Consider the following 27,189-nt stretch of genomic DNA (forward strand, 5'->3'; position numbering starts at 1 on the left):
CTTAAAAAAAAAAAACAGCTTTACCAATAGAATAATTAATTTGTATGTATCCTGATTTAGTTAGTACTTTAACCCCCAATTTAGTGAAATTTGCCACTAATAATTCATAAGTAATACAATCTGACCAGATTAGGCCGGAAACTCAGCTCATCTTGAGTGTTAACATAAGTTTTAGAAAAGTGCTGTTAGGGCTGGGGGTGAGTGAAATTCCCATCTGAGTTGAATTTTATATGGTTTCTTCTTGAGGTTCCTACTAAAGATATTGACTTAGATACTAAGATGTCAGGGTAACCCTTCTTGTTTATAGTTCCTCAGTGTAAGGTCATTGACATCCGCACAGCCTCACAGAACAGAACAATTCATAGTAACACAGTACATGGTGAGGGAATTTGTTTTCCTTTCGGAAAGTCTTCCCCCATGCTTCCACTTGCCGTCTGACACTTTATGGTAAACAACTGTTTCACCCTGAGTGTGAGTTATGGTCATCTCACTGAAAAATAAGAGAGTGATATGTTTTAAGAGAGTAGTATGTCAGGAAAAAAACTAGCTTCTTTCATTCAGATATAAATTACAAAGGACTGTATTATGCTCGGTGTGTTCTGAGATTATCTGCTAGACACCTTTGTGTGAATCTGGAATACAGACCTAGACTGGAATTAAAATAATTATGAAGTAGTGAGTTTAAAGTTGAGATCAGTCTTGACATATATGTGTGTACGATTGTATTTATACATATTAGAGGTGTTGGTGTGTTAGCATTGATGAGTTATTATGAATTTCTTCCCCACTTTAAACATTTGGTTTTAATCATTTTTTTCCTGTCCTTAAAAATTTTGGCCTGCTTTAATTTCCAGCAGTATATCTGGCACTAGATTTCAGTTAATGCCTTGTAAAAAGCAAGCTGTCACAATTGATATGATTGATTTTTGATAATTCTCTGTCAGTAAAAATCAGCCTTTGGCTTTTTGCCCTGTTTGCCCCATCTTTCAAAGAGGATAAAAGAGACAGATTAATTCTGTAACATAATCCCTCTCTCTTCCCTGCACACCACAGGAAGAATGTAGTTTCTGGTCAAGTTTTGAATATCCATTAACTACAGTATGTACCTTACCCTTCCTTCTGTTTTTAAATATGTAAATCATTTAGTCAGTTGTTGGTTTTTTGTTTTTTTTTTTAAAGTAAATCTGTCCTAATTAAAAGCAAAAAATCTTAAGCTTATATATATCTTTTCGTCTTTTCTGGGCAGAGAGGCAGATGAAGGCTGTAAAAAACCTTTAGAAAGATTGCTGAACATCTGGCAAGAAAGAAGTGTGTATGGCGGCGAGTTCATACAGCAGCTGAAGCTGTCTATGGAGGACTCCAAGAGCCCTCCCCCCAAAGGTAGAAACATCACCACATGTTTACAGCTCTTGGTCTTTGCCTACTTTCGAATCACATATGAAAAGCTGCAGTGGGGGTTGCTGTGAACCACCAGCGATTATATGATTCTTCAGAGAGAGATGATCATAAACGATGGTGAGAATTTATATAGTGCTTGCAGTGTGTAAGCCTGGTTCTAGTATTCATGCTATTCATCATCTCATATCCTACCTTTTGATCTGTATTCTCCTTGGCACGCTTATGCCTTTCAGAGACTTTCCTTGCACAAGGGAAAGGAACAACAAAATTGTTCAGAGTTATGGCGAACTAGGAAGTACCCTGGGCTAAGATTTTGTCTGAGCCTTGCCGTTAACTACTATAGGATCTTGGATAAGTCCTTCAGCCCTTTTGGAACTTGGTTTCATTAAATATTGATGTGGTTTGGGGACATACTTTTGATGGTTGTCAGCTGCTGTCTAAAATTGGTTTTAGTCCTTATTGAACCCAGAATATCCTGAGATAGTGTGTTCATGTATGTGTGTGAATTTTACCAAGTCCTTCTTAAAAGCTATGTTATTTTTTCTTTTAAAGAGGAGTAAGATCAAACATTATTTGGTTCTTTGGCTTCCAATTAGTTGTGGCTTAATTCTAGCTGGCATGACATGTTTCTAAGCTGCAGATCTGATCTAACTGTACACATGCTCATTGCCTGGAGGATTAAGTCCAAATACTAACATTGTATTTAGGACCCTTTATAATGTGAACTAGTCTACTTTTCCAGATTCTTCTCCCATTTTCTCACATATACCATATTCTTTGGCCATACCTAGCAATTTCCCCTCTGGATGCTCTGTTGTTACCCCTTCCTTTGCATCTGCTGTTACCTCTGCCCAAAATGTCCTTATGCCCCTTTTGTGTGGTGAACTTATTCTTTAAGAATGCTGCTCACATTCTGACATATTTGCTAGCTTGTCTGGGCACATGTAACCAATTCCCTCCATCTTCCTCTGGGACTTTGTACATGCCTCTGCAATAGAACTTAACCACAATTAGCATATGTGATAATATCATTCATTCAGCAACTCTTTTTATTGTATACCTTTCACAATCTCTTCCAGGTCTGAGTTTATATGCGTTTTAAGGTGGAGTAACTTTCCTGTGAAACTGGAGGTTAGAGGCTTTCTAAGAATGACATAAGTGCTTTCAGTCTGCAGGTCATTGTTGTTTTACTTGGAATTGATAGAAAACAATTTTGGGATTGGATTGGATTCTGGCAGTGTTTGTGTTGTATCCTTTGGAAGTATTCTACACAGTGTTGGGGAATTATCCAGCATTCTTTTCTCTCCTCTGACTTGAAGTCCATTGGTAAACAGTGCTGATTTTTTAAAAACACCTTTGGGCAAGTAGGAGAGCTGTGAAAGATGATGTTTGAAGCTAAGTGTTGAATTTCAGTTAAACAAGCATTTGCCAAACATGTGCTTTGAGTAAACAACTATGCTAGACAGTATAGGAAAGAGCAAGAGAGGAGTGAGAAATAGTTTTGCACTCAGGAAGCAGTCAGACAAATTGGGGAATCTGTGGCAGTGGCAGATTTGAAAATAGCTCCATTGGGTTTCTGATTTTTTTTTTTTGAGTGTCTAGACATTAACAGCAATAGAGGCAGTATTCCTTTAATGTAGAGGGTAATGCTGTTCTAAAGATCATTTCTCTTTCTCTAGTTTGTAAAGATGAAAACACATATCAAAAGGTTCCAATGTGTTTGTCTCAGCTAACTCACTCTGTCTTCTCACTGTCTTCTTTGGACCTGAGTTATCAGAATATTTTACACAATCCTTTCAAAATATTGATGAGTTTTCCAGAAGCTTATTTCCAAATTTAAATAGTCCTTTTATATTTCAACCTTAATTCAAGGCTAATTCTTTGTCTTCAGACAACTTTACAGAATTTACTTTTGGAATAAAAATTTTCCTGTGGAACTGACATTTCTAATGTTGGAGAATGTGTGAGCTTAGGAATTTTGTTTTAGAACTGGAGTTTTCTTGAGTTTGTGTACCTGTAATATAAAATCTGTGGGGTTTTTTTCTTCCTTTTTTCAATCCCAGGTATAAGACCCAGTGATTCTAAAGTTGTCTCTGTATTCTTGGGAATACTCATGCTGTTGCTTGACTGAGTGGAACTTCATTACTTACTTCAGTCCCACGTAAATCACACGGTATCCTATAGTTGTAGGCTTTAGAAAGGAAAGGTAGATACAAAGGAAATAGCATTTATTGAGCACCTATTCAGCACCAGCCCTTCTGCTGGCTGCTTTTCATGTTAACTTATTTTAGATCCTTACAACTACTCTATGTACTAGGTATTATTTTCATATTTCAGTTGAAGATATTAAGACTCGCAAGGGTACAGTAATTTTGTCCAAGTAGATATAATAGATAAGTAGAGAATTCAAACCCAGGTCTGTATAACTTAAAAGCCTATGTTCTTCACACCATAATTTTTCCCTGAAAGTGCAGGGATTCAGTAGACTTGAATGAGGGTATGAATTCATGAGTAGGTCACACAACTTTCCTGGACCTTAGTATATAGTTAGTTTAGCTATTCAGAGCAAGGGTTTGAAATCAGACTTCCATAGTATGAATCCCAGCTCTGTCACTTCCAAGCTGTGTGACCTTGGGCATGGCATTTGACCTCTCTGAGCCTCAGGTTCTCACTGTACAGTATGGCTATTAATAGTAATAATACCTCATAGGGTTGTGTGAGGATTACTTGAGATAGTGAAGGTAAGATGTTATTAATGTGATCATATGACTTCTATTTTGTACCCCCTCCCAGTTCTAATATCTAATATTCTGAATTTCTAAATACAAACCAATAGCAAAAGTAGGAGGAGTCATGTTAGTATGTTCAGCCCCCCAGATTTTGTGCAAGGCTGGAGAGCATGGTGGTTAAGAGCACAAGCTCTAGGCCCAGCTTCCCAGGTTCAGGTCTGGACCTGGCCATTCATTTCAGTGAGATGTTATGGGTAGAGTGCTTTCAGAACTGTGCCTCAAGTGTCAGCCCTTTATTGCACATCTTTTTCTCTCTACAAGTAAAGGTAAATGTACTTTTTTAAAAAAACTCCCTTATTTTGCAGGGAGGGGACAAAGAATGAGGGAGCTGTTGGAAACAGTATTTCCTGATTCTTTTTTCATTATAAAAGTAATATAGAAGTGGAAATAAAAACAAAAGTAAACAAATGGGACCTAATGAAACTTAAAAGCTTTTTGCACAGCAAAGGAAAACATAAATGAGACGAAAAGACAACCCTCAGAATGGGAGAAAATATTTGCAAATGAAGCAACTGATAAAGGATTAGTCTCCAAAATTTACAAGCAGCTCATGCAGCTCAATATCAAAAAAACAAACAACCCAATCCAAAAATGGGCAGAAGACCTAAACAGACAGTTCTCCAAAGAAGATATACAGATTGCCAACAAACACATGAAAAGATGCTCAACATCACTGATCATTAGAGAAATGTAAATCAAAACTGTAATGAGGTATCACCTCACACCAGTCAGAATGGCCATCATCAAAAAATCTACAAACAGTAAATGCTGGAGAGGGTGTGGAGAATAGGGAACCCTCTTGCACTGTTGGTGGGAATGTAAATTGATACAGCCACTATGGAGAACAGTATGGAGGTTCCTTAAAAAACTAAAACTTGAACTACGGGTAGATGACTGCATTTTGTAATGTGATTTGGGATCCTTCAGGCTAACTTTTTGCCTTAAAATTAGTTTCACAGTCTGCCATAGTGTCTGAAATTCTATCACAGGTCTCTAAGAGGCATACCATAAACCCTTAGGTAACCAGATTACTTGAAGGTTAGCTGAGTACAAGGCCCCGTGAAGACACAGGGATGTGTTGAAGCATAGAACAGAAGGTGCGCAATAAGGACAGAAGGATTTCGGCCCCTGTAGTGTTTGCCCTGCCTATAAACAGAGTGGTTGAGGAAGTGAAAAAAGGAGTGAGTGTAACACCTGTGGTTAGAGCCGAATTGATAGCGGAGGGTGCCTGATCTGAAGTTCAGACACAGGAACAGGACTGGCAGATTTCCCGGGTCATTTTAATGGTTGTCCGACTCGATTGAGAATTCTGGGCCTTCTCGCTGCTAATTTTGTACACATGAGCAGGGGAGAGTCTGGTTTGTGTAAAGCGAAGCAGGGATAGTCATTTCTGGCACAACACTAGGGCTTTGCAGTCGCTATGCTTCCTCTGCCTTCAAGAAGTTTCAGACTCAGGTGTGTTGACACTTTCCTGGGTATTATAGCGATGTAAAGGAATAAGACACTTGCTGTTGCGATTGGAGAGGTAAGGCCTGTGCCTGCCAGTTGCCATGCAAAGTGGCAAGGGCCCAGCGCTTTCAAAGAGAGGCCCCGGTGCTGTGGGGGCTGGAGGGAGAGGATGACAGTCGGAAGGGAGTGCTCAAGGTGGTTCTGCCGTTACCATCACCAAGGAGACTTTGAACTTAGGTGGCCTTTTCAGGGTTTTGAGTAGAGGCATGATGGGGTGAGAGCTCAGCTCTAGGAAGATGGTGTAGTCTAAGTTGCAAGAGTGGCTAGAAGAGGCAGAGAGCCCAGCTGGGACAGCGGTCTGGACAAGGCATGTGAAAGGACAGGTGGCTGATAAGAGGCTTTGGGAAGGAGCAGAAAGAGGATGTAAGGAAGAATTCCTCACAATTGTGGAATCTGCTAGAAGTTGGGACTTTGGGAAAGATTCCACTGTTCTCCAAGGCATTGTACCTGGAAGATGGGGCCAGTGGCAGTGTTCATAATGGTAATAGGTAGCTCAGGAAAGGAGGAGCCCTGTGGAGGAAATGATGAATAATTTATTTCCAGTAGGTCCTCTAGTGGAGATACGAGAGAACTGGAAAAGTAGGATGATAAAGGTTACCTCCTGTTATACCCTCTTCCATCAGGATGGCGAAGGACAGAAATGGCCCTAAAATTGTCATCAGTTTGATTTCGGTTTTGCATTGCTAGAAGTGAGTGGCAGCATGAAGTGGTAAAAAGAACTCCAGATTAGGAGACAGAATACTTTTGCTGTAGGACCCAGACTTAGACTAATGAGCTCTCTGGCTCTGGACACACCACAGCCGGTGGGCCTTGACATTCTCATGAAAAATGAGGTGGGGGCAGTGGGGAAAGCAAATACATAGGTCTGACTAAGGCCTTCCAGTGCCAAAATTCAGTGATTCTGAGTGTCCTGAGATGTTCAGTGATGTGTGGTTTTTATACATAATAATTTCTGTATGAGAGTTGGAAAACTGAAGGATTCAAATTTTATATTTTTTTCTACCTTCTTTAGTGTTTAACAATTATGTATTGAGCATTCTTCTAGGTGTTTGGAAGTGAACAGAACAATACTGTAAATTTTTTTTTTTGCTCTTATGCTTACATTCTCTAGTGGCTACGCATCAAACATGGCCGCTTTGATGCTGTAATGGCTAAATGTTTACACGGGTCATACCACACATTACACATTAATTAGGCAGCCACTGTGTGCAAAGTACTGTTAGATATTTCATATGCAGATTATATCCTTATAGATTTTCTGTTTGAAAAATACAGGCGTCCTTGCTTTGCATAGGAGTGCAGGACTGTAAAAATGACTATTCAAGCTGAAATCGTACAGAGTGATCTTAATAATCAATGGGAAAAATTACAATTATTCTGTGACTTAAAATTTTTTATCAAAGAATTAAAAACTCACTGTTGATTACAATTGTATAGGAAAACAAAAAATATAGTAAAATTAAGACTTATTTAGCATGCTGTAACATAAATTAGAAACATTGTGAGTTAAAGTGTTTATTTCTCTGTAACAAACTTATCAAGAGCGGTTTGAACAAAGCTTGTTGCATCTTTTCCATCTTTGTCATACTTCTTCCTAAATTTGGATCAGCTTCCAACATTTTATCCTTTGTGCTTTCAGTGTTGTGAAGTATCTCAGAATTCCTTTAAAGTGAAGTTTTTTGTCAGCATCACTTCCTCTGGGACATTGTCATCCTTTTCATCACAACCACATTCTTCATTTATGTTGATGAGTTGGCCTTCACTAAATTCCTCTGGCTGTGAATCCAGCGCCTCTAGAAGAGCATGGCAGTGCCGGCATCCCCACAGCCAGCTGTTTCTTCTACAGCCCCATTTGTGTTCCATGTGAACTTCATTTCCAGCGTTCATTTTAGTTTTAGTTTCTTTGCTGCTCTTTCATCTTTGTCAGTCAGTTCCCTGTTTTTGATTTTTTATTTTTATAAAATGTCACATGGATTTTGTCACTGGGAGACTAACAACACAACTAAACACTTTGTTGTCTGTGTGTGAACTGAATAACGGAGGTGCAGTAACCAATTACTGACCTTGGGAGAAGTGATGCAGTCAGTAATCATGATGCACTTCTATTATTTATGTAGTGATTTGTGGACTAAAGTTAGCAGCGAGGTTTTGTTGTTTATGCAATTACACAGAGTAAATATGCCGTGGTAACTGAAATTTGAACTCTGTTGTTGGGGGAATAGTGTCATTTAACCAAACTGTAGTAATAAATCTGTGCATAATTGAATAGTGCAAAGACAGGACTGCCGGTAATGCAAATGCTGCTTTTTCTCTTCTTTAGTAGAACAAACAAAAACATTAAGAAAAAATAAAATCCACGATATTGACTTGGCTTTCACATCAAACATAGCCTGGTCAGTTAATATGTAAGGTAGAGAACAGGAACTACATCCTGGGTTCCAGAAGAAAATGTTGAATCAAGCAGGAAGTGTACATGATTCTGTTTATATCTCACAGAGTTCTGAGGCAGGTGCATGGCGACCCTCATTTGACAGATGAGATGGAAATTGTGTGATGCTAAGTAAGTTGAATTCAGTGGAAAGAGCACAGATTTTGAAATCATACCATTACATGAGTTGTTTAGCCTCTCTGGGTCTTCATTTTCTCACCTCTAAAGTGGAGATACTATTGTACATCTTAGAATTGTTGGAAGGATCAAATGTAAAGAAGCTATTGAAGTGCCTGGCACATGTTAGGCATCCAATGGTTTCTTTACTTTCCAAACCTGAATTTCTCATTTAGATTTATGTCCCTCAGTTGTTTGGCATTTATTTTGTATTGTCCAATTTAATGCAAAAGGAATGATTTTGGAATTAACACCTTTCATAACAATTTAAAAGCATGTGGTACGGATCATAAAAAAATGTAACCTGTTAGCCTCAGAAGTGGTTAATTTTAAAATGGTGACTTATGTAATTTCTCTCAGTAATATGTCATAATGCTCAGTAATGGTTATTTTAAATTTTAAGGTAAAACTAGGTTTGTTTTGTTCTTAAAGGGATAGTTTAAAGGATGTTTGTTTTTAGAGCTTTTGACACAGTTTTATTGATGGGTCTCTCTCTACTACTTATTTTCTGAAATGACCCTGGAAAGCGTAAAGTATCTCATTTTGTACACGGTATATTCCCTACAAACCCTTGCACACAACAGCTTGCTTCATTACACATTACATTTTCTGATGAGGTTTCTTACCTTTTTTTTTTTTTTTTAAGATAATGACGTTTTTAACGAAATGTGTTAGTTTGGTAAATTTCACTTTTAGATGCTTTTTTTCAGTAGTATTTTTCCAGTGAGTCAATCTGAGATGACAGACTGAGGCCATTTTGACTCTTCAGTAACGTAGGGAATAACCACCAATTGAAAATAAGTGGCTTAAAGGTTAATATTAAGCCATCTCTGGAAATGTACACCCCTTCTACCCTTTCTTACTTGCGACCCATTGTGCATAGCATTTGACTCTTACCTGTACAGGCTGTGGTGATGCAAATTTGTCACTTTTTTCTTTCCTCTAGCAACAGAGGAGAAGAAATCTCTAAAGCGAACTTTTCAGCAAATACAAGAGGAGGAGGATGACGACTACCCTGGAAGCTACTCTCCCCAAGATCCTTCTGCAGGACCCCTCTTGGTATGTCTTGACCCCCAGAGAGTAGGGCAGAGTGGCTTGAAGTGACCTCTAGTTGAAGGTTCTGGCCACAGGGTGGCGCCAGTGACCAATAGTATGGAATCACCAGCGGGCAGCTCTTGGCACTGGGTGCAAGATCCACCTAGTGAAGCTTGCCGGACAGCAGGCTTGATTTTGCCTTTGCATGCCCTGAATCTGGGATGGATTTGTAAGAGTACTTGGATTTGGGTTTTTTTCACTCCTAGAAATTGAAACTATTCTTTAAAAAAATAGACTTTTGTAAAGGGGTAGATAATGTTACAAAGGCATTCAAAAGTCCTCTACCATGGCTTGTCTCCAATAGCATGGTTGTTTCTTATAAGTAAACAACATAGTAGTTTTTAAGGACAGTCTGTGTAGCAGTAGCAAATTTACTACACTATAACCTATTTAAATATTAAAACAGGGAGCTAGCATTTATTGAGTTTTTAGCTATGTATCTGCATTGTTTGACCCTTTGTGTAAGTTAGTTCATGAATTCTGTGTGGTTGGTTTTAGCTGTTTGTTTATGTATTTATTCATTTACAGTCAAAGAAAGTGAGGCTCAAGGAGACAGATTAAGTAACTTGCCCAGTGTTTTAACTGAATCTGGGTCTGACTGACTTCAGAGCCCATGCTCTTTTCACTGAGTTGCACTGCCTCTCATTTTGCCGAAAACAGCTTTATTTTATTACACATGGGTGTGTTTAAGGCTTGTGTAAATAGGAAGCATGTCTGATTTGTGTTATGTTAAAATGTTGAATTAGTCCAGGGGTCAAATGAAAGCAGTGTTAGGCCATATATCTTTGCATTTAAAAACTTTCAAGAGAACAGCCTGAATTACCAACTTTCAGGATAACCTGACTACCGTCTACATGGTAGCCTTAGGGTCATTATGGACTAGCTAACCTGTCAGCGTTGTGTGTCTCCTGACAATTAAAAAAGCCCCTTTCTGGCATACACAGAAGATGCATTCTTGGTTTGCTCTTCTTGGTTTTCTTCCCTCTTTGTTTGTAACTAATGAGCTTGACACATTTAATTTTGAGAGTGACTGCCAAAATCAAAAATGTCATCTTTGTGATATTCATTTTGTAGAGCAAATTCAAGAAAGAATTGAAGTAGGTAGTGTCATTTCATTTAATCAGTCAACACACAAATTGCTAAGCATTTGACATGTATACTTTTATTCTAAACTGGAGGCCATTCTGTACTAGCGATCATGCATCCTTTGAAACTAAACAGTATGAACCAGACTCCATTTTCTTAAGTTGCCAAAAACATGTTCTTTAAAAAAGTTCTCTTTCACAGTTATGTAGAATTTCATTTGTGTTCTACCATGGACTTAGAAAAATTATGTACATTCTCTTAGAATTTGTATCATTGACTTCAGCATATACTCTGGGGTAAGAACAATGATTTTTTTAAATGTCAGGGATGATCATTTTTAGAATTTGCCTCCACCTCTTTTAACTCCAGCTAAGTTTCTTTAAACCCCATATCCCCATATGTCTTAATGGATAGTGTTGTTTGTGTTTTCATTGTACAGACTGAGGAACTAATCAAAGCTTTGCAGGACCTGGAAAATGCTGCATCAGGGGATGCTACTGTCCGACAGAAAATTGCTTCTTTACCCCAGGAAGTGCAAGATGTTTCTCTTTTGGAAAAAATAACAGGTGAGAAGGTAGTTTGGGTGAAAGATGAGGGGAGGGAGACATATCTCCAATGCATCAAACCCCAGGACATGCTTATGTCTGCAAATACAGACCTTCCACATGGTGTTGGGTTCTCTGTCATCTTGGGATTTGCAAACATAACTCACATGCTGAACAAAGAAGCTGCTGGAATAGTCCGAGCTTGAATAGTGACTCTAGGAATTACTGCAGAAATGCTAGCATGCCATAGCCTGTGGTACTCAGTACAAGTAAGGTCTTTTGAAACCACAGTGCAAATTATGTGTGCGGGGGCAGACTGGGTGAAGGCATTAAACTCATGACCCTTTCCAAAAAAAAAAATTGTGATTCAGTGCTGTGACTTCTGCATTGTACACTGATACACCCCATAGGTGATAGTGCCTTCAGTGCCAAGAACTCCAGGTTTGTATTGTTAGTCATGTCATTTTGCCCTCTTGATGATCACCCCCAATTAAACAGGGAGGAGCAGTTGGCATTCTTCCCGCTTTATGCGTGGGCAGTTGAGAGGAAGGAGTGAAGTGCCAACTCATGTAGAGTATGCTCTGCGCCAGGTGCTTCTTCCAGCCTAGGCTGCAGAGCCTGTGTTCTTTCCGTTACAAAAGCTCGGACCTTTTGTTCCACTCTCGTCCGAGGGCCACCATTTTCTCCTTCCAGTCCCTTACCTTGGCTGCTTCACTCACTTCCTCCATATCCATTTAAAGGAAGTCAAGGTTACTCATGAAATACTTCCTTCACTGAACAGACGTTTGAGGCACCCCGTGTGGCATCTGCTCTAGGGGCCGCACCCACATCCCGTCACAGGTTAAGTGCCCCAAAGGAAAGGAAAGCAGAGGTGTGGGGGTGGAGACGCTGTTCTAAAAGTGCCCAGGGAGGTCTTCCTGATGAGATGGGCTTTGATCAGAGGCCCCCCGATGAAGAAGCAAGCTGTGAGGAGACCTAAGGGAAGGCAGTGCCCCCCAGGTGGAGGGAGCGGTACCCGGGAAGACCTTCAGGCAGGAGTGTGCTTAGTTGGAGAAGACAACACGGAGGCCTCTTGGGCTCGCTCTCTCTACTGCCACCATCCCGCACCCCAGCAATTAAACCCACTGGATTTAACAGCCTGTTGATCCCACAGTCTGTCGATCCTTCCACCTTTTCCCAGCCTTTACTCCCCTTATGGCCTCGTTTTCTTCATTACTCAGCTTGGAGTCATTACACTTACAGTCTTTATAATCACTCTCTCACACACACCCTCAGCCCCTTTTGCTCTTTTTTCCCTTCACTCTAGTCTCGTGGCAAAACCCTAACTTTTCTCCTGGTTAAATCCAACTTTGTTGTTGTTATAAGGACCACATCATTTATTCTTACTGTCAGAATCGCAATCTGCAAAATTGGAAGCAAATTAATATAAAACTAGCAGTGTATATAATTTCATTTGTTTTCACTGACTTAAAGGATTTATATGGCTTTTTAAAATTATTTATTTATTTTGATTTTTAATTATGGTGAAATACACTTACCAAAATTTACCATCTTACCCATTCTTAAGTGTGCCACTCAGAAGTGTTAAGTACATTCACGTTGTGCAACCAATTTCAAGAACTCTCTTCATCTTGCAGAACTGAAGCTCTGTACCATTAAATAACAACTCATTTTCCCCACCCCCAGCTCCTGGTGGTCACCATTCACAACTGAATGTGTCTGGGCAGAACAAATAAACACCGGCTGACTTTTCTTCCTACTTCTGTGGATGAGCATGTTGTTTTCTAAAGCAGCCCCTCTGCCTGTTAGACCTATTCCTTCTCACCTACTCAAGAACACTGCTCCAACAATTCTCCCCTGTTCTCCTGCATCTCCAGTTTTTTTTTCCCCTTTACTGAATCATTCTCCATAGCATAAAAACATGTATTCTTTTTGGGAAAAATTTTTTTCTTGACCCATATCTTCCTCCAGCTACCATCTCATTTCTCTGTTCTTTATAGCAAAACATTCTAATATAGATCGCCAATGCTCATCTGTCTCCATCCGTGCCCCGCCCCCCCACCCGCCTGCCCCGTTCTCTTTTGGTTCCACTTCACTGACTCTGCTCTTATTAGTGTTGCTGATGACTTCCATATTGCTAAAATTCAGTGGTGAATATTTTGCCCAATCTTAACTTGATCTCAGTAACATTTGGCCCAGTTGATCATTTCTTCTTCCTGAAAATACTTTCTCACTTGGTGTGGTAGACAGAATAATGATCTGCCAAAATGTCCATGTCCTAATTCTCAGAACCTGTGAATATATTATCTTATATAGGAAAAGGGACTTTGTGGATGTGATTGAGTTAAGGATCTTGAGGTGGGGAGATTATCCTGGGTTAGTCAAGTGGGCCCGGTCCTTATAAAAGGGAGGTAGGAGGGCAAGAGTCAGAGGAGATGTGACTGTGGAAGCAGAAGTTTGAGAGATGCATTTTGAAGATGGAGGAAGGGGCCATGATAATGAATATTAAGACAATCCATTTATGTTGTTTTAAGCCACCAGGTTTGTGGTGATATGTTAGAGCAGCAGAAGGAAGCTGGGACCGCATATTCTCCTAGCATTCCTCCTCTCTCTGATTGTGTCTTTTCAGTCTCCTTTGCTGGTTTCTTCCCTTCTCCTTCACCTCTTAATTTTGAGTAATTAGCCCTCTTTCCTAGTTAGTTTCACGGACAGTTCCTCTCTTTCTGTTCGATGACTTTAAATAATAATTTTTATGCTAATGATCCCCTAATTTACATCTCTAGTGTTGACCTCTCCCTTGAACTTGAGACCCATGTATCCAGCCTCCTGCTCAGTGTTACTACTTGGATAGCTCGAAAGACATTTCAGATTTGACCTGTCCGAAAGCAAACTTCTCATCTTCCCTCCAAAATTTCTCTCACGGTCTTTTCCATCTCAGTGGATGACCCCCTCATAATTCCTGTTGATCTGGGCTACAACTTGTATCTGACACCTTGTTACCACCTCCGCTGCTGCCACCTGGTGTGAGTCACCACCACCTTCACTTGAATTATCACAGTAGCCTCCCATCTGCTCTCCCTGCTGCCTGCTTGTCCTCCAGTCATCTTTCTGTCGTCAACATAGTAACCAGAGTGATCTGCTAAAATGGAAGTTGGATCATGTCCCCCCCTCTGCTCAGAACACTCTAGTCATATGGGTTCCTTGCTAGGCACTTTCCCCTCCAAAGGCCTTTGTACTTGGCTGTTTCCTCTGCCTGGAATGATCTTCCCCGGATAGTCATGTGACTTGTTCTCGCACTACCTCCAGCCCTTGGTTTCTGTATCACCTCAGTGAAGCCTACCCTGGCTACCTTTTTTTTTTTTTTTTTCCTTTGACTGCATTGGGTCTTTGTTGCTGTGCACAGGCTTTCTCTAGTTGCAGCGAGCGGGGGCTACTCTTCATTGTGGTGTGCGGGCTTCCGTTGCAGTGGCTTCTCTCGTTGCGGGGCTCAGGCTCTAGGCGCGCGGGCTTCAGTTGTTGCAGCATGCGGGCTCAGTAGTTGTGGCATGTGGGCCCTAGAGCGCACGGGCTTCGGTAGTTGCAGTGGGTGGGCTCAGTAGTTGCGGTGCATGGGCTTCGGTAGTTGTGGCGTGCAGGCTCAGTAGTTGTGGCTCGCAGGCTCTAGAGCTCAGGCTCAGTAGTTGCGGTGCCCAGGCTTAGTTGCTCCGTGTCATGTGGGATCGTCCCGGACCAGGGATCAAACCCGTGTCCCCTGCATTGGCAGGCGGATTCTTAACCACTGCACCACCAGGGAAGTCCCTGGCTACCTTACTTAAAATTGCCTTCCTCCCTCTGAATGCCCCATTTTTCCTCCTTTGCCTTATTTTTCTGTAGAGTTCTTATCTTCAGCTGGTAAATAACTAAAATATAGTGTATTACTTATTTCTCTTCCTCCCTGAGATTGTAAACTTGCGGGCAGAGAGTTTTTGTCCTTTGTGTTACCTGTTGGCTCAGAGCCTAGAACAGTGTTGGACACACAGTAGGAGCCCACATATTCGTCAGGCTAATTGGAAGATTTGGAGTATAAAATTTGATTGGAGTGAGTTTAGTGACAGCAGTAGGGGAGGAGTGGGTACCAGGAGGATAGACAGCTTTCTTGAGAAGTTCTGCTTTAAGAGGAGCAGGGATGTGGAGCAATAGCTAGAGAGTGACACACAGTCAGAAGATAGAGCAACGTGTGTGTGTGCTGGTGGGTGCTTCCAGAGGGAGAGAAGTTGATGAGGCATGGGGAAACGCAGGGGACAGACCCAGAAACTTGAGTCTTGGAGTAAGCAGGAGGGGGTGGGATGCCCATGCGCAAGTGAAGGGCTGGCCAGAAGAGGCACACAGCCGTCGTCTGTGTGGCTGGGAGGGCAGAGCATGTGAGGACAGCCACAGGTAAGTTCTTCAAAGTGAGCATCTCGCCGCTACGTTTTGGCTGCATATTCTTCTATAGCTCATAAAACTATTACAGGTTCTTTTTCTGGTTTGTAATTATTTGTGTGAATGAATTATTTCCTTTGTACACTTCTTGGAGTGTAAAAGAATTGTTTTTATTTATTTATTTATTTTAATCTGAAAAATTAGTGTTTTCCTTGCCTTTTTCTGCCACAGGCACTTAAACATTTTAATGAATTAACCATTACAAAAAATAGCTAAGCAGTGACAAAGCTAAAGCAGCCTAACCACCCCAGCAGCTTACTCCCAGACCGCACCACCAATCTAGAAGAATAAGTGTCACTGTCTGCTTCACCTCAGCGACTGAGAATGTCTCTTTCCTTTGTGTTCTCTTTGGCTCAGTCCTCCTCCACCAAGAACATCCTGTTGTTTCCCTGTCCCCGAGGAGCATAGAAGTACCTGATCTTTGACATCAGGCCTAATTTGGAATCCCTCAACAGTCCATCTTCCAGTATTCACGTAGAGAAGGCATCTAAAAGTCAGGCAGACTGTTTGCCAGAGAAACTGTGTTGGAATTCTTAAATCCCGGTTAACGTATGGCAATGCTGAGGTCTCTCACCTTGACGACCTGTATTCATAGGAAGCAACGGATCTGTATCACTGTGTAACTCACTTTGAGTTTGTCCCATGGAACTACTGGAGTCTCTAGTGCTTTGTTTCAAAGCACCGATCTCTCTCGATCCTTTAAGGCCCTTTTAAAATGAGGTATGCCTACTTAAAAATTTTAATCTCACCATACCCACACGTAATTAATTACATCACTTCTTTGAAATACAAATAGTCCTTTGTCTTTTCTTATTTCCTAATGTTGAGCCTTGTTCACCCCTTCTTTCCAAGGATACCCTTTCTTATACTTTGATTCTTCCGCATAGTTTTTTCCTCAAACAATGAGTTGCAACCCATTAATTGGACCTGAAATCAGTCTGGTAGATGATGACCAACTTTTTTTTTTTTTTTAATGGGTTAGAAGATAGAACACCCTGCACACACTAAGGAAAGTATTGTTTTATGAAACTTTCTTTTATTTTTGTATATTTATATAAAGTGTATTTCTTAGCGTGGGTCACATTCAAAAGCATTTGAAAGCTTCTTATCAGACCCTATATTTTGTTGACTAGAAGAAGAGGTTTAAGGCTTACATAGTTTAAGAAGTAGAATCCTGTAGGTCCATTTTATAGATGTGGTTTTGAGTCCCAGCTCCTCAGCAAAGAACCTGCTACTGAACCTGTCACTTTTATTGTCTTAGTTTCCACACCCAAGAAGTGAGTGCTTGCTTTTGTATTTCAGAGGGATATGCAAAGAATATTTAATGAAATAATATGAATGAAAGCACCTTTGAAATTCTCAGAGGCAGGGAAATATTATTTCACAAATGACCTTAAATATCTCTTTCTGTTTATTTGTAGAGCTTTTGTCGCTATAGATATTTATTTATTTATTTATGTTTATTCATTTTTTGGTAGAGGCATTTAGAAATCATTTACCAGATTCCCCTCTTTGTACAATTGCCTCACTTCAGGTAATTCAGAAATGTCCCGTCTTGTTGACAGGAGTGAGTACCTTTGGATTTCTCTGTCAGCCAGTCCATTGTTTGTCTACAGGTTCTGGCCTGTTCTTGGACTTGAATGTTAGGGGAGAAACTAACCTCCCCCAGAAATGTTTGCAATTATGCCTGTGTCGTTGTATATTGTCTCTCTTTTTTTTTAATCTCATTTGTACTTAGACAAAGAGGCAGCTGAACGTCTTTCAAAAACAGTAGATGAAGCATGTCTGTTACTAGCCGAATATAACGGGCGCCTGGCGGCAGAACTGGAAGACCGACGCCAGCTGGCTCGGATGTTGGTGGAGTACACCCAGAACCAGAAAGATGTTTTGTCAGAAAAGGAGAAAAAACTAGAAGTGAGTACGTTGCAAGGCAGACCCAAACTTCCCAAGTTTCCCTTCCTGCAGCCCACATTAGGAGGTTTTTATTATGCCTTAAATAACACGTTATTTTTTCCTTTTAAAAAAATTCATGAGATGAGAACATCCATCAGGTTTTTAAAAAATTAATTAATTTATTTATTTTTAGCTGCTTTGCATCTTCGTTTCTGCATGTGGGCTTTCTCCAGTTGCGGCGAGCGGGGGCTACTCTTCATTGTAGTGTGCAGACTTCTCATTGCGGTGGCTTCTCTTGTTGTGGAGCACAGGCTTTAGGCACGCGGGCCTCAGTAGTTGTGGCTCGCGGGCTCTAGAGCGCAGGCTCAGTAGTTGTGGCACACGGGCTTAGCTGCTCCGCGGCATGTGGGATCTTCCCGGACCAGGGCTCGAACCCGTGTCCCCTGCATTGGCAGGCGGATTCTTAACCACTGCGCCACCAGGGAAGTCCCTATCAGATATTGTAATTATCTGAACCTAGTTAAAAATGAAAGTCATGTTTTTATACGTCCAGAAAAGAACAAATGGGAATGCAGAAAACAAACAATGAAGCCTTAAATAACAGCATTTAGGGTACTACTGTTGCTTTAGTTTGAACTCATATTAAAAAAACAAAATTGTAGGGCTTCATCGGTGGTGCAGTGGTTAAGAATCTGCCTGCCAGTGCAGGGGACACAGGTTCGAGCCCTGGTCCGGAAAGATCCCAAATGCCGCAGAGCGACTAAGCCTGTGCTCCAAAACTACTGAGCCTGTGCTCTAGAGCCCGCGAGCCACAACTACTGAAGTCCGCGTGCCTAGAGCCTGTGCTCCGCAACAAGGGAAGCCACCACAGTGAGAAGCCCACGCACCGGAACGAAGAGTAGCCCCCGCTCGCCGCAACTAGACAAAGCCCGTGCTCAGCAACAAAGATCCAACGCAGCCAAAAAAAAACATATATTGAGGTACAGGAAGAATAGGCATTCAGCAAAACCAAAGAATGTTTATTTGGTAATATTTGGGAAATGCTTGAAATTTTCTTTCTTTTGGGTTATACTGAGATTTATTTCCAACTTGTATCCTTGCTAAGGCCAATAAGTAGTGTGCCTCTAAGCTCTGTCTGCAGTCTGTTCTAAAATTCCACGTAAACATAATAATGTTTATGGAGCCCAGTTCTCATACTGTTAAGAAGGAACTAATTTCCACCCTGAGCTGACATTGTCTGAGTGCCCTTGGAGAGGGACTTCAGAACTAGTTTCTCTAGTTTGCATTTGTCTGGCTTCTTAATTAAATACATGGTGGCTTATCCTCAGTCCTTTGAGATAACTGAACCGGCAGTGTGGACATTTGGGAACTTTTGCTTGCTTCCAGCTGCTAGGCTTCCTTTTCAGGAGTGTCTACCCTTCTTTTTCTCAAAGAGACGTGGAGAAGAGTTGCAGCCAGTGGTTTGGGAAGGGAAGACAGTTTTGACTTGGAGAATCAGTCACTTACTACAAGAAACAGAGTAGATTGGGGAGGGAGGGGATAGTCCCCCTCCCCCAGCCCTGTACTCAAGAAAGACATTCTCTGGCACAGAGGGAGGGAAAAGTGAGCTAGCCCTGTGGCTGACATGATTGTGTTTGCCTTTCAACACAGTCACCTGACTTGTGCGGGGAAACGAGGGATGGGCGCTCTTTACCATGTTGTTACCTGCAATGACTACAGGAGCTGTGATGGGTAGTAGTGGTGGAAGTTTCATATTCCTAGCCAGCTTGAAAGTGGAAGATGCGAAACGGCTATAAAAAATAGTATGGCTTAGATTTAGAAATCAACACTGACCAGAAATCCTAAAGGGAGTTTCACAGGCAGTACCAGACGGTCATTTATCTGAAATGCTCATCTTTCACTGAGGAAGCATTTTCAGCACTGTGCCCTGGGACTAATAAGAGAGTGTAATTAATGATTCTGGTTGTAAGTCACCATGCCATCTGTTGAACTGCCCCTTGGCAACACATTAAGGGCTTTCTCTGATCTGTCAGACATTGATTATCATGAGCAGCTGCTGTCGGGTGGAACGTGGCACGCTACCATAGAGGACAGAGTCTTTGAGAAGGAGATTGGGTTGGTAGCGTGAATTAACTCTTTGTACGTCTCCCTTCCTCATAGTTGCACTTTCCTCCCTATATTTCTTGGGGGATCATTCTGGTTTCTGTAGAACCAGTGGTTTGCTGGATGCCACAAGAGGTCATTAAGGCAGAGAGGTGGATCAGAGATTTGAGTGTGTTTTGTTGCTTTCCAGCCCAAATTTCTTTACTCATCTGGGCATTGGAATTCCATTGCTTTAAGAATCAGAACAGGTATATCCCACCACTGGAAAGTACAGGTTCTGAACTGCCAGTTCTTATTCCAAACCATGTCTCTCAGCCACATGAGCAAAACTAATCATCATAAAAGTGGAGCTAAATTTGCTACATTTAAAAAAACAAACTACTAGATATAACATAAGATGTTGAAAGATGGTTTTAGTTCTTTCTTTATCCATGTTTGCTAAAAATATGAACGGTTTGCTCCCTAGAATCTGAGATTTTTCTCTCATATCCCATAGTAGACTGGTCTTAATTCCATTATATCCTTACAGTGATGATAAAACTTGCTAAGTATGTGCCACTTGAAAGGTGCATTATTATTATGAATTCTTATAAATCTTCCAAAAGTCTCTTATTGATGAGGACAGTAAATAAAGTTACCTACCTTTTTAACATTTATTTTTTTTTAATACTGCCAATCCTTGTTTTAAAACTGCCACATCATGAAGTCTGCTTTTATTTTTTAATCTTTTCATTGCTGTCGGTGTAGAATATGGAATTCTTAGAACTCTGGAAATGTAATTATTTGCTTGAGAGTCTCTTTTCTTCCCAAAGTTCTAATTTGTTAACACGTAAGGTTTTTTTCTTCAAGTTTATATCTTCCTTACGTAATAATCATACCTTTTTATTCTTTCACTTGAGAATTTTATGTTATATTTCTCAGTGGCTTCTAAAGTTTGGGATAGGGAATATAATGATTCAGTACCTAGGATGATTCAGACCCTGGGATGTAGAAGACAGAGTTATGGCTCACAGAGAGATTGTGTTTCTGCCCTCAAGGAAATCATATTCTTGCGTAAACAGCATGGGTGAACATAAAACCAAACTGAGGGATTATACATAATATAGATCAAGGAGACAATTGGCAATTGTGATTGTGGTTTAAGGTTAAGTCCAAACTTCCTGGCAGGCACTAAAGCCTTTTCTTAAAAGGAAATAGCAATTGAAGAAGGGAAATATACTTATAAATGGAGAACAGCCAGACTGGAGCACACAGATTTATGAAAGGAGACAAAGAAGGTATGGGAGCGGGGTGCCAGAGCCCTCCTGTGGGAATTAGGCTCCATACTCTTTCAAGGGCTGCTTATTCAGCCATGAAGTCAACAAAGCCCATGCCAGGCAGGAGATAATCGGAGAGGAGCATGATGTACGCTCTCCCCTCAATGAGCTTCCACTCTAGTGTGGGAAAAACAGCGAAAAAGGAGTTAAAGGAGAATGTGAGACATGTTCTAAGTAAGGGGACTATCCTAACTCACTGTGTCTAAGTTAAAATAGACCAAGGAAAAATGAATATGTTAATTGTTTAACATTAATTTGATCTGAAGTTTATTTAAAATATAAGAGAATTATAAAATGCACGGGCAGTTTTTGAGCAACATACTGCCTTCAGCAGGTCTTCCAAAGTTCATTAGAATATGTGCTCTTTGGCTGCTCTTACAGTGTCAGGAACATAATTGTTCCTCAGTAAATATTTGTTCTGTGAGTTAAATTCATCACCTGATGAAACCTTATTTCATAAAGAAGAGGATTTTCTAGGTTGCATTAAAAAATTAATTCTTGGTTGTAAAGAATATATCAGTAAAGAAAGGTGAGTATTTGATGGAAACTGTGGGTTTCCTCCTTTGTGTTGCTTTTCTTTTTTTTCCTTGAAGTAGAATCATGATTCATTTTGAGGTGATTATTTTTTTTACCTTTTCTTTTTTTTCTGCTTTTCCTTTTGGGTGTTATGGTAGACATTGGCCTTAAACTCCAGGCAGGGTTAGAAGGAGAGCTGCTTAATATTTGTCATGCTTTTGTCATGAACATGAGGAAGCACAGAAATGGGAAAGAAGGCATGTAGAAGGAAGCACAAACAGCAGCCCCAAAGTGAGGATAAGGAATGTGGAGGATACAGAAGAAGGTGAATTCAAAAAGGAAAAGAAGGGGCTTCCCTGGTGGCGCAGTGGTTGAGAGTCTGCCTGCCAATGCAGGGGACACGGGTTCGAGCCCTGGTCTGGGAAGATCCCACATGCCACGGAGCAACTAGGCCCGTGAGCCACAATTACTGAGCCTGCGCGTCTGGAGCCTGTTCTCCGCAACAAGAGAGGCCGCGATAATGAGAGGCCCGCGCACCGCGATGAAGAGTGGCCCCGCTTGCCACAACTAGAGAAAGCCCTCGCACAGAAACGAAGACCCAACACAGCCATAAATAAATAAATAAATAAATAAATAAATAAATAAATAAATAAAAAACCTTTAAAAAAAAAAAAAGGAAAAGGCCAGGGCTTCCCTGGTGGCGCAGTGGTTGAGAATCTGCCTGCCAATGCAGGGGACACGGGTTCGAGCCCTGGCCTGGGAAGATCCCACATGCCGCAGAGCGGCTGGGCCCGTGAGCCACAACTGCTGAGCCTGCGCGTCTGGAGCCTGTGCTCCGCAACGAGAGAGGCCCGCGCATCGCGATGAAGAGTGGCCCCCGCTTGCCACAACTGGAGAAAGCCCTCGCACAGAAACGAAGACCCAACACAGCCAAAATCAATCAATCAATCAATCAATCAAACATACGCATCTGATTCAAGATCCTCATTAAAAAAAAAAAAAAAAAAAAAGGAAAAGGCCAAAGGTACCAGAAAAGCCTCTAAACTTCAGTTCTTGGAGCAAAAGGAAGGTTTGTTTCTGGGTGACAGAGGTGACCATTACCCCAAGTGACTGCTAGAAGCTTACAAGCCATAGAGTAGGACAGACAAAGTCCCCGTCTTGTCAGTTTGGAGAAAGTATGATGTGGTATGTTCCGTCTGACTGATCAGGGCATGTGAAAAGCAGAGAGAGAGAAGAAAATCTATTTGTACAAGCATTGAAGAAAAAAAATCAAAAGGAGGAAGGTACCCAAAATTTTACCACCTTAACACATCAGTTGGTTTCTTTTACATCATGGTGTTTGACTAGCAGTGCTCTAGAACTGAAAGGAGACAGTTCTGTGATACACATGCCACTTGGTACACACACAGACTATATGCCACACAGGGAAGAGCTCTGGGGAGATGTGTTCATATCTGCAGATTTTTTTTAATTGAGGTGAAATGTATAGAACATAAAAGTAATAACCATTTTAAAATGTATGCATTTCAGTGGCGTTTAGTACATTCATAGTATTATGCAACCATCACCTATATCAAGTTCCAAAACATTTCACATTCCGTCATACCAAAAGAAAACCCTGTACCCATTAACGAGTCATTCTCTATGCGCCCCCTCCTCCCAGCCCCTGGCAACCGCCAGCCTGCTTTCTATCCCCATGGATTTGCCAATCAATGCTGGATATTTCATATAATTGTGTCTGGCTTCTTTCACTTAGCATGTTTTTTAGGTTCATCCACGTTGTAGCATGTATCAGTACTTCATTTCTTTTTATGGCTGACTTGTCCATTGTATAGGTATGAAAAAATGTCTACCCATTAATTTATTGATGGACAGTTGGATTGTTTCTGCATTTTGGCCATTATGAATAATGGTGCTGTAAACAGTTGTGTACAAGTTTTTGTGGGGACATATGTTTTATTTCTCTTGGGTATATGTATAACTAGGAATAGAATTGCTGGGTCATAAAGTGAATTCTATGTTTAACTTTTTGAGGAACCACCAAAACTGTTTCCCATAGCAGCTGTACCATTTTACATTCCCATTAGCAGTGTATGAGGGTTCCAGTTTCTCCACATCCTCGTCAGCACTTGATAACTGTCTGTCCTTTTTAAATTCTAGCCATCCTAGTGGATGTGAAGCGATACCTTGTGGTTTTTTTTTTTGTTTTTTTTTTTTTTAATTTTTTGTTTTTTTTTTAATTTATTTTATTTATGGCTGTGTTGGGTCCTCGTTTCTGTGCGAGGGCTCTCTCCAGTTGTGGCAAGCGGGGGCCACTCTTCATCGCGGTGCGCGGGCCTCTCGCTATCGTGGCCTCTCTTGTTGCGGAGCACAGGCTCCAGACGCGCAGGCTCAGCAATTGTGGCTCACGGGCCCAGCCGCTCCGCGGCATGTGGGATCTTCCCAGACCAGGGCTCGAACCCGTGTCCCCTGCATTGGCAGGCGGACTCCCAACCACTGCGCCACCAGGGAAGCCCTATCTTGTGGTTTTGATTTGCATTTCCATGACGACTAACGGGGCTGAGCGTCTTAGCATGTGCTTGTTGGCCATTTGTGTATCTTTTTTTTGAGCAGTGTTTATTCAAGGCCTGTGCCCATTTTTGAATTGGGTTGTTTGTTCTTGAATTGTAAGAGTTCTTTGTATGTTCTGGATATTAAACTCTTACCAGATAAATGCTTTGCAGATATTTTCTCCCATTTTATAAGTTGTCTTTTCACTTTCTTCATAATGCCCTTTGAAGTAGTAAGTTTTTAATCTTGGTGAGTTCTACTGTGTTTTTTCTTGTGTTGCCTGTGTTTTGGTGTCACATTTAAGAATCCATTGGCAAATCCCAGATCATGAAGATTTACTCCTGTGTTTTCTTCTAGGAGTTTTGTAGTTTTAGCTTTTACATTTGGGTTGTTGAGTTAATTTTGGTATATGACGTGAGGTGGGGCAGAGGGACGTGAGTGCAACTTCATTATCTGCATATAGATATCTAGTTGCCCCAGCACCATTTGTTGTCCCCCACTGAATACTTGGCACTTTTCTAAAAAAATCGGTTGGCCATAGATGTATGGGTTTATTTCTGGACTGTCTGTTCTATTCCACTGATCTGTGTGTCTGTCCTATGCAGGTATCACAACTCTTTTGATCTCTGTAGCTTCATAGTAAGTTTTAAGATCAGAAAATGTGAGTTCTCAACTTTGTTGTTGTTTTTCATTATTGATTGGCTATTTGGGGCCTGTTGCAATTCTGTGTGAATTTGAGGATCAGCTTTTCCATTTCTGCAAGAAAGGCTGTTGGAGTTTTAATAGGAATTGTATTGAATCTGGAGATTGCTTTGGGCACTATTGCCATTTTAACAATCTTAAGCATTCTAATCCATGAACATGAGATGTCGTCCCAATTATTTAGGTATGCTTTAATTTCTGCTGCAGGATTTTAAAAGAGATGCTAGAGTATCACTTACTGATGCACTTGATATTATAAAGGCCCTGTTTAGGTGCCCTGGGTATCAGGGACCACAGTAGAAGACAGTATGCGCCTCCTTTCAGTAGGCAGTGTCTTACGCACCTCTAGAAGGCATGCATATGTATGCGTGTGCACTCAACAAAGTCACCAGGGCATGGTCAGTGACAGCCAGCTTCACTCTGCAAAGTAAAGGCCTGGATGTCTAGGTAAGGTCGTTAACAGGATTACTGAGCTGGACAGAACCTTAGAGATTGTATAGTCCAGCTTCTGAATTGGTAAAGAAACTCAGACCCAGAGTTAGCCCAGACCAGGAATACAATTCAAAGCAGACATTTTGTAATTTTTATTGGGTTTGTGTTTTTGTTTGTTTATTGTGGGTTTTTTAAATTAATTAATTTATTTCATAAGGTCAGGTCACAGCAGAAAGACACTCTACACAGAAGAGTAGCCAGAGTTGATCATTTCAGCAATCCCAAGAATCTTGTTTCAGAGACATGATATCTTACGGAGGGGGATTAAAATGGTTGCATGAAAGCATTCTAAAGTGGCCCTCGAGAAAACCTTTCTGAGTTTGAGAGAGCCCATTTTGCCACCAAGGTTCTGAGTACCCTCCTGCTATAACTGTGCATGCTCTTGCTCTGAGAGGAAGGGAGAAATTGGTTCATGGAACTTGGGCCTGCTGCTCTCTCCCCAGCTTGGCTCCTCCCCCTCAGCTGTAATGAATTCAGGAGCACAGCTTTCTACTTCAGGCAACACAGCTGGGAAGGGGGAAACGGCCCAGAATCCAGCATTGTCTTGTGATTCTTCATGTATCTGTTTGTAATTTGGTTATAACAGACTTCAGAAAGTCTTTGACTGTAGCTGAGGGGCGCTAAACAAACTGCTGGCTGTCTGTTGTTTTTGGCAGCATCCCCCACCTCCCTGCAGGGAGCACGTGGTTAGAAGTGTTCATTCCTATAATGGGATAGGCAGTAGGTGGAGATAGAGAGCTCCTTTTTTGTCAGCTTTGGAGTAAATTCTCCCCTTTCCCCATGGTGATGGAAGCCAGTATCTCGTCATCCATTATAGTGAGGGCAGATGGGAGCAGGTGATCTAATCCTCATTTTATAATCGGAGGGAGTTTTTGTTTGTTTTTTTGGTTTTTAAAAAATTTTTGGCCACACTGCGTGGCATGCGGAATCTTAGTTCCCTGACCAGGGATTGAACCTGTGCCCCCTGCAGTGGAAGCTCTCAGTCCTAACCACTGGCCCACCAGGGAATTCCCTAATCCTCACTTTAGATAAGAAGACAAAGCTCAGCATTTATATGAGCAATTCAAGGTCACAGAGGAAGTCAGTGAGGACCAGAACCCCAGTCTCCTGAAACCTGACTCCAGTGATCATCTACTGTGTTCCCCTGGGAACTGAGAGGCCCTGCCTGGTCCCCCACTAAGCAGTCTTCTACACTCACTGCCCTTCCTCAGCATGTCATTCTTTCCTCCCTAGACTAGCAGTGCTGTCAGCACCACGGGCTGTAGAATAGTTGTTGAGGCAGGTCAGTCTGCTCACATAGGTCAAGTGATCAGGGGGGTTGTACTCATGTCCTTCCCCACACAGCAGGCCTTGGCTTGCTTACTGCTTTTTCATCCCTTTGATGTGGGACCCTTTTTTTTTTTTTTTTAAATAGGTTTCCCTCCAATAGTTGGGGACTTTTCTTGAGTTGTGTGGTTCTGTGAGTAATTTGGAGTTTGGAGGCAGTGTTTAGTCCTTGGATTCCTTCCATTCATTTTAGGTGCTGATTATAGCTCAGGCCAGATTTGCAGCTGGAACTTTTATCTATCGGTGTGTGCGCTTAGGTGTGTGTGTTCTTTCTATATTAATCTCTTGTCAATCCAGGGGGGAAAATGCCCCATATAATGTACTTCACTTACTTGGTGACCTAAGGGCATGGTTCACTGACATTTGAGACTTTACACTGAAAAAAGTGATGTGATTTCAAAGCTCTCCCAGCTGGAATTCCATACTTTTTTTTTTTTTAAGATTTATTTTGGTGTGGACCAATTTTAAAGTCTTTATTGAATTTGTTACAATATTGCTTCTGTTTTATGTTTTGGGTTTTTTTGCCGCAAGGCATGTGGGAGCTTAGCTCCCTGACCAGGGATCAAACCCACACCCCCTGCATTGGAAGGCAAAGTTTTAACCACTGGACCACCAGGGAAGTCCCTGGAATTCCATACTTTTAGCCACAGCGTTGTTTTTGTATTTATAGTTCAACTATTGATGAATCCTCCTCCTCCCTGAAACAGCTCCACTGAGTTTTCGCTGGTGTATGTAGCACTAATTTTTCGTATTTATTTATAAAGTGCATATACATATTGAGTCAAAACAGCATCCGGGCCCCA

General features: G+C 41.2%; 1 protein-coding gene across 5 annotated transcripts in view; it reads left to right on the forward strand.

Moving 5' to 3' along the window:
* The window catches only part of RPRD1B (regulation of nuclear pre-mRNA domain containing 1B), a 61,801-nt gene that overhangs the window by 12,783 nt on the left and 21,829 nt on the right, over positions 1-27,189 (forward strand). For all 5 annotated transcript variants that reach the window (XR_009005328.1, XR_452056.2, XM_057528569.1 and 2 more), the window contains exons 3-6: positions 1,247-1,380; positions 9,248-9,360; positions 10,922-11,048; positions 17,227-17,402. Coding sequence is in view for 3 of the 5 variants with exons in the window: in XM_057528569.1 (XP_057384552.1) it covers positions 1,247-1,380; positions 9,248-9,360; positions 10,922-11,048; positions 17,227-17,402 (550 nt within the window). In the remaining 2 variants the exon portion in view is untranslated. The remainder of the gene's footprint in view (positions 1-1,246; positions 1,381-9,247; positions 9,361-10,921; positions 11,049-17,226; positions 17,403-27,189) is intronic.

This window comes from Balaenoptera acutorostrata, chromosome 15 (genome assembly GCF_949987535.1).
Source record: "Balaenoptera acutorostrata chromosome 15, mBalAcu1.1, whole genome shotgun sequence".
Classification (NCBI taxonomy): domain Eukaryota; kingdom Metazoa; phylum Chordata; class Mammalia; order Artiodactyla; family Balaenopteridae; genus Balaenoptera; species Balaenoptera acutorostrata.